This window comes from Danio rerio, chromosome 1 (assembly GCF_049306965.1).
Source record: "Danio rerio strain Tuebingen ecotype United States chromosome 1, GRCz12tu, whole genome shotgun sequence".
In the NCBI taxonomy this organism is placed as follows: Eukaryota; Metazoa; Chordata; class Actinopteri; order Cypriniformes; family Danionidae; genus Danio; species Danio rerio.
The window spans coordinates 12,056,253-12,064,056 of record NC_133176.1 but is presented as its reverse complement, the minus strand read 5'-3'; the positions used below and the strand labels follow the sequence as shown (position 1 = coordinate 12,064,056).

The window sequence follows — 7,804 nt, the reverse complement described above, 5'->3', positions numbered from 1 at the left end:
TTGACTTTATCCATGTGATGTCACTTCCTCTGGCGGGAAACTCTGGAAGGTGCTGAGGCATGTAATTTATTCTTAGTACAAACATTTTTATGATACATCAATATCAGTTTATTTTTTTTTTGTCAACTCAGTTTTTATGATATTTAGTGAATTATTCACTTTTTAAAATCATTATTTTGATTAAAGTACATGAAATTCTTTTAGACGTGGTATCTGCTTTGAGGTTAGCATCTTAAGCTAAAACACAAAATTGTGGAAAATAGCACCTCTGTTTTTGTCAGATTGTGCTTTAAAAAATTAACAATATGTTAGTGTAACAGCAGTAAAACTTTCCCTATTAAATTGAATCATTTTGCATTATTTTACATTAATAATTCATCATAAATGTACAGTTGAAGTCAGAATTATTAGCCCCACTGAATTATTAGCCCCCCTGTTTATTTTTCCCCCAAATTTCTGTTTAACAAAGAGCAGATTTTTTCAACACGTTTCTAAACATAATAGTTTTAATAACTCATTTCTAATAACTGATTTATTTTATCTTTGCCATGATGACAGTAAATAATATTTGACTAGTTATTTTTAAGACACTTCTATACAGCTTAAAGTGACATTTAAAGGCTTTACTAGGGTAATTAGGCAAGGTATTGTATAATTATGGTTTGTTCTAGACTATCGAAAACAAATATATAGCTTTAAGGGGCTAATAACTTTGACCTTAAAATGGTGTTTAAATTTCTGTCGAAATAAAAAAAAAAAAAAACAAATCAGACTTTATCAGACATACTGTGAAAAATCCCATGCTCTGTTAAACATCATTTGGGAAATATTTAAAAAAGAACAGAAAATTCAAAGAGGGGCTAATAATTCTGACTTCAACTGTATGGCAAGTATTGAATGATTTTTATAGGTTTCCTGTAAACATCTGATTAGATTTAAATGTATTTTTTAAAGAATTATTTTGTTAACTATGGAAAAAAAATAACAGTATATATTTTATAATTTTGCAAAAACATACATATATTCATATATAATGGGAATAAACAGGCAATAAATTACTATAAATGATTGGTAACCCATGCTTCAGTGAAATAAAGCAAAGTACCCTATAAAACAAACAAAACACAGTAGGTTTACATTGAATTAAGGGAAAGTACCACCAAAAACACAGGGAGTTGACACATAGCTACTGGGCACGTTGAATCATATCCAGTAACACTCATTCGAAACACATCACATGCAAGAAAAGTACCCAATGATCACGATACAAAGAAAAACACAGGTATAGGGTTTCAGGTGTATCTAGGGAGTTATTTTCCAGACAACAAAACACCTGTTGAACTTCAAAAGAATTCTTAGCAATTATTTAATTAACAATCAAAGAGAAGATCAGGTAGTTAACTAGAAGCGCAGAACACTCCCTTATCACATGGCATGCAGGCAGGGAATTTACTAAGAAAAGAATCCCTTATGTTTACAACAGTAACTGCTTATCAAAGCGTGTTAAATTCTAAACAGATTCAAATGATAAGATAAGAAAATGGCTGATTTAATTCAGTTGAATCATTCTCGATTATTTGAATCAATTCGTTGATATATAAACCCAATACATTTTTTAGTGATGAAGTTCTGCTATTGTAATACGTCAGTAGCATAACAGTAACTTTGTCCGTCATTTACTATAGCCTAAACCAATATTACATACTTCTCAAAATCATTATGTGGAGAAATATGTTAATCACGAATACCCGATATTTACCATAATACTTTACGCGAGACAGCAAAAAAAAAAAAAAAAAAAAAAAAAGAAGAACCTTTTTATGTCAGCTTCCGGGAAGTAGGCTACTTAATACCCAGTATGATGCATTATTCCCAAAAGGGATATCAGTAGGGAACTCCTGGTGTACTTCCCTCAAAATGCAAAGTATGCCAAAAAAGTTATTTATTTAACCCAGTTGTGTTAATGGTTGAGTTTAAAATATTTGTTGGGTTATTTATTAATAACTGGGTTAAATATTTGGCACTTTGTTTTGTTTGGTTATTTTGACTTATAATTTGGGTTATATAATTTGATTATATGTTGGAGTATTTTAAACCCAGCCATTTTATCTGATGTATATATATATATATATATATATATATATATATATATATATATATATATATATATATATATATATATATATATATATATATGTTAATTATATATATATATATATGTATAAATTAAACCGTTAAAATAGCCCAGTCAAGACCATGTGGATTAAACACATCATGAAAAATCTTATTCCTATAAATGAGCTGGTTTCTCTAGCTGGGAGTTTCTTAGTTTCAGTTTCACATGCTGCTACAGGCTATATAAGCTTCTCTGCTCTACCAGAAGTTCATCTTTCAACATGTTGCCTCTGCTGCTTCTAATTTTAAGCTTCACAACTAGAGGTTGGTTATGAGAATCTTAAATTTTATTACATACAACTGAATTTCTTTCCATGGTAAATGTGTAACCTAAAAGCTTATTTATTTTTATTCGCAGTTTATTCCTCGGAAATTGTGGCACGAGGAGACACGGCTGTTGTGTTTGGTCAGGATGCTTCTCTCTCTTGTATCCTGCCGTTCGCGTCCGGCGTCAAACAGGTGACATGGCAGCGGGTGCGTGCGCAGGATGTACACACTCTGGCCACGTTCAGCGAGCGCTTCAAGGATAATGTGGACGAGGACTTTGTAGAAAAAATCACTTTCCAAGCATCATTTAATTCAACAACCATTGAGATAAAAAACACAACATTTGAAGATGAGGCTTGCTACATTTGTTCGTTTAAAGTGTATCCAACAGGACCCAAACGAGAAACCTTGTGCTTCACTGTTAAAGGTAGGTTAACAAAACTTTGACCCAACTGTGCTTATTACTGTTTACTAAAAAAAAAAAAAATAAAGCCCATGCTTTAAATAAAGTAAATGTTAACTGTTTGATGATGTCCCTATGGGAGTTAAAAATTAGTCTTGAAAATGTACAGTACACATGTAATACTTAGTATTTTTGTACTACATTATATGTATGCAGAGGTTATGTTTCCATATATACATACAGTATTTACTTACTTAAAGGGATAGTTCACCCAAAAATGAAAAGTCTGTCATCATTTAATCACCCTTCACTTGTTCTATACCCAATTGTTTAATCTGTGAAACACAAAAGAAGATGTTTTGAAGAAAGCTGAAAACCTGTAACCATTGACACAGTATTTGTTTTCCCCACTGTGGAAGTCAATGGTTACAGGTTTTCAGCTTTCTTCAAAACATCATCTTTTGTGTTCAACATAAACCAAACTCATAAATATTTAAAACCACTAGAGGAAGACCTCTTGAAAAACTATTTCTTCAATTAAACCGTGGGTACTTTTTGAAAGAGAAATCTTCCAAATTGGACTTAAGTTTGGATTCTTTGTAAAGATGACATTTTATGTTAATGTAAAAGTTTAAAAGTATATGTGGTACATGTTACTGTAAAAGTCATACATCTAAATGATTTGTGATTGAAATATTGGGCTGGTATCTCAAACATTTTGAAAAGTTTTGGATGGATACAAAAACAAAAGTACCCCACTGAAAGTACCCAGCAGACGACTTAGTTTCCCATGATGTCATTTTAATGACACATCACACAATGTGTGGTACATTTTAGGATGGTTTAACCTTATCAAGTCATGTTCAGGACTTTTTGTTTATATGGCAAGTGCCAAAACTTTACACATTTTAAATCATTTAAGGGCTAACAGAATACAGACAGTCAAATAATATATAGATTTGAGCTTTTTTACCATTCATAAAAACTGAAAGTGTTGAGCAAAACTTTTGTTTAGATGTTTTTCCAATGGCATAACATGTTTTTTTGCTGGTAATTTCCAGGTATCTCAGAAATAACAGCAGCAGTGAATCCTGCAGACACTTCTGACACAGAAGTTGTGGTTTCATGTTCAGCGACTGGTAAACCAGCTCCAACAATCCAGTGGAAATCCAGAGAACAAGAGCTGAAGCACTTCAGGTCAGAGGATTTCACAACTCACAACAAAGACAGCTCAACCACCGTTACAAGCAACATCACACTTCCGCTATCCCAGTTTCATGGCAAGTACGTGGAGTGTTTGGCTCAGAGTGACGACTATGAGAGGAGTGAAACAATCTACATACCTCGACAACAACATCCTGATGAAGGTAACAAATTTAACATGGACTTCTGCTAGAATAAAACCCACACAGTTTGTTTAGTTATACTCTATTCCTAGTATTAGGATGTTACAATTTTAAGCACTCAGATTCATTAAGTTGCCATTTGAATGTTTTTAACTGCAGTATTCATCAGTGTTTAATGAAAAATATTGCTTTTTTTTGTCTTTCAGATGCATCAAGAAATTACATCATCACATTTTCGGTCCTCGCTGTCATGGCTGTTGTGGTTATTTTCATTACTTTCATCTTTATTTACTGCAAACGAAAAAGTGAGCAGCAATATTTTATCTCTCTTGCATTAAAGGATATTGAAACATAGCATGCTATCATCTCTCAAGAGTAGCATGTCAATTATAAACTATTGTATTTTAAATTAAAAAGAGTGTTTCATTTTTCTTTAAAGGAGACCGGTTTTGGCTAAAATCTTCTGCTGAAAAGCTTCATGACTCAAATGAGGAATGTTAAAGGAGGAGAGCTACCTCAAAAGCGTATCGTTTGTTTTGTCACTGTGATTTTTTTTGTGTGTGTTTCTCAAAGAATTCCTTTATTTCCAATGTTTACTTATTTATTAAATGTATTGAATTTATTTTTACATTACTATGTAATGCTACAGTATATACATTTGGTACATTTTGATAGAGGCTGGTTGAATGTAATGAAATACACTATTTTATTACTTCCTCTAAAGTTGAGATAGTAATTTATAAATGCAATTCTGTATTGTTCTTCCTTTAATGTTTTCTCGTGATGTCATTCCTCAGTATTGCTTTAAAAAATGAGTCATTTGAGGAAGAAGAAAAAAAAACATTGTTTACTAATTTAAACAGAGAAGCTGAAATGTGAAAATGTTCCTGTACTGTTGGAAACTAACTGAAAAGTTTTTTTGTTTACTGCAATGCACTTTAAAGGCTGCTTGTAAAGATTAGTGCTGTTGTATTTGCACTTTATTTGTTTTTTACGGAAAGATTGCTACATGTTTGTCTAGGATAAGTTATTTGTTACAAAATAAACATTAATGTTTGCATTTTTGACAAATGTAACTAACAAATGTAACACATCTGTAACTATTTATGGATCTGGTTGTTTTGCACTGATTTAAAAGTGACCTGTTGGATATACTGATTTTCTGCTACTTTTTAAAACTATATATGTATATTTTTAAACTTGCATTAAAGGGACCGTTCACCCGAAAATCTTCATTTGCTTTTTATTTAGTTACCTTCGGGTCATCCAAGATAGGTGACTTCTTTTTTCAGGAGCACATTAAAGGGTACCTATGATGAAAATCATCTTTTGTAAGCTGTTTGGACAGAACTGTGTGTGGGTATAGTGTGTCTACAGTCATATTGGGGTGATATAAAGACAATGAGTCACTTTTTTTACATTTCTTGACATTAAAATAGGATCCTATTCTAATGTGACGTAGAAGTGTGGTTTCCCCGCTCACCGAATTGATTGACAGTCATGTATTAACATGTCTCCGTAATAACGTATATAATCAACAAGACAGGACGTGTGCAAAGCTACTGGGATTAAAAGATCTGTTCAGCGCTCTGTGATCATCAGTCACCATCACATGTGATCAAGAGTGAGTTTTACAAGTATAAAACATTTTGAAAACAGTGCATGTTCATAATAAATTACAGTGATTTTATCGTTTTTATCACCACAGCTGCTTGTCAGTACAATTATAAAACATGCTTCAATCCCAGTTTGTGGACATTAAATCAGGTTTATTTTGTACATGAACATAGCAGATATCCATACAGCAGTGGATATTAATATGCATCCTGTCACATTTGCAGTGCAAAGTTAAATGCGCGAGCTGTGTGTATAAACTTAGTAATGACATTATGTGTGACTCATCGTTGCTTAAAGGCTTGAATTTACTCCACAACAAATACATCAAAGACTGTGATTTCCGTGACCATCACAAATAGTTGCAGTTGACTTCAAATTTGGCAATTATTAAGACATGCACCAGTTTGACAATTCAGTTCAGTGTTCATAAACCCATCGTGAGCAGTTTTTCCTCAGACACTTTTTTTCTGGAATCTTTCAAGACATTTTTAAACATAACAGTTTTAATAACTCATTTCTAATTACTGATTTATTTTATCTTTGCCATGATGACAGTAATTCATATTTTAGATATTTATCAAGACACTTCTATACAGTGTGAAGTGACATTTAAAGGCGTAATTAGGTTAATTAGGTTAACTAGGCAGGTTAGGGAAATTAGGCAAGTTGTTGTATATTGATGGTTTGTTCTGTAGACTATCAAAAAATATATAGCCTAAAGGGGCTACTAATTTTGACCTTAACATGGTGTTAAAAATTAAAAACTGCTTTTATTCTAGATTAAATAAATTAAATAAGACTTTCTCCATGAGGAAAAAATATGATCAGATACTGTGATAATGTCCTTGCTCTGTTAAACATAATTTGGGAAATATTTTAAAAAGAAAAGAAAATTCAAAGAGGGGCTAATAATTCTGACTTCAACTGTGCAAGTATTCAATGGTTTTTACAGGTTTTCCTGTAAACATCTAATTAGATTTAAATTTATTTTTATTTAATTATTCTGTTAACTATAGAAAAAAATGACTGTAAATGTTTTATAATTTAGCAAAAACATAAATCTCCATATATAATGGGAATAAACAGGGAATAAATTCATTTAAAAGATTGGTAGCCCATGCTTCAGTGACATAAAGCAAAGTAGCCTATAAGCAATGAACAAAACACAGTAGGTTACATTGAATTAAAGGAAAGTACCACCAAAAAACACAGGAAGTTCACACATGCTGATGAGAGGTAGCTATTGGGAAGCGCATTAAATCGGTAACGCAAGTATTCCACAAAGTCTTAGCAATTATTTAATTAACAATTCAAGAAAAGATCAGTTAGTTAAAAGATCCGAATCAAACTGCAGCAGCACGCCACGAGGTTTTGCTCAGACTTTCGGGACGTTTGGAATTACTCCGTCTCGTCACCATATAACACATGTGAGTAAATCGTTGTTAGTAAATAAGGCTATTGTTGCGATTAGAAATAGTGCATTAACACAATTAGAAGCGCACTCCCTTCGGTGGTATCATGGCATATTCAGCAACAGGGAGTGAATGTACTAAGAAAATTATCCCTTATGTTTACAACAGCTACTCGAAAGCTTATCTTGTTAAATGCTAAACAAAATAAAATGATAAGAAAATGGCCAATTAAATTACTTCAATTTAATTATTCTCGATTATTTGGATCAATTAGTTGACATACACCCAATCTATCTTTTTAGTGATGAAGTTCTGCTAATTTTTCTTCTAATAATTCAGTAGCATAAACAACAATAATTTTGTCGGTCATTTACTATAGCCTAAACTAATATTACGAAAAGTCTATACTTCTCAAATACATTGTGTGGAGAAATATGTAAATATCGTCATGAATACCCGATATTTACCATAATTGCTTTACGCGAGACAGCAAAAAAAAAAAAAAAAACAGCTTTTTATGTCAGCTTCCGGGAAGTAGACTACTTTATTTATCCTATATGATTATTCCTAAAAGTGATATCAAT

The 7,804-nt window shown here is 32.0% G+C and overlaps 1 protein-coding gene across 3 annotated transcripts; it reads left to right on the top strand.

Moving 5' to 3' along the window:
• Positions 1 to 8: 8 nt before the first annotated feature.
• Positions 9 to 5,420, top strand: si:dkey-31e10.5. 3 transcript variants are annotated; one of them, XM_073949362.1, is made up of 6 exons: positions 9 to 57; positions 2,381 to 2,439; positions 2,534 to 2,869; positions 3,907 to 4,212; positions 4,398 to 4,496; positions 4,631 to 5,420. In XM_073949362.1, exons 2-6 carry the CDS (start codon positions 2,397 to 2,399, stop codon positions 4,690 to 4,692), a joined length of 846 nt encoding a protein of 281 aa, XP_073805463.1. In that variant the 5' UTR covers positions 9 to 57; positions 2,381 to 2,396; the 3' UTR covers positions 4,693 to 5,420. The 3 variants fall into 3 exon arrangements, with proteins under 3 accessions (XP_073805463.1, XP_073805464.1, XP_073805462.1); XM_073949363.1 differs by having other exon boundaries at positions 13 to 57; positions 2,330 to 2,439; XM_073949361.1 differs by lacking the exon at positions 9 to 57 and adding an exon at positions 209 to 223 and having other exon boundaries at positions 2,330 to 2,439.
• Positions 5,421 to 7,804: the final 2,384 nt, after the last annotated feature.

Bases quoted from the DNA above. Each gene is read 5' to 3' on its own strand.
- si:dkey-31e10.5 (XM_073949362.1), top strand. From the start codon at position 2,397: ATGTTGCCTCTGCTGCTTCTAATTTTAAGCTTCACAACTAGAG. The intron at 2,870-3,906 runs GTAGGTTAACAA...GGTAATTTCCAG, and splicing joins CTTGTGCTTCACTGTTAAAG to GTATCTCAGAAATAACAGCA. The intron at 4,213-4,397 runs GTAACAAATTTA...TTTGTCTTTCAG, and splicing joins ACAACAACATCCTGATGAAG to ATGCATCAAGAAATTACATC.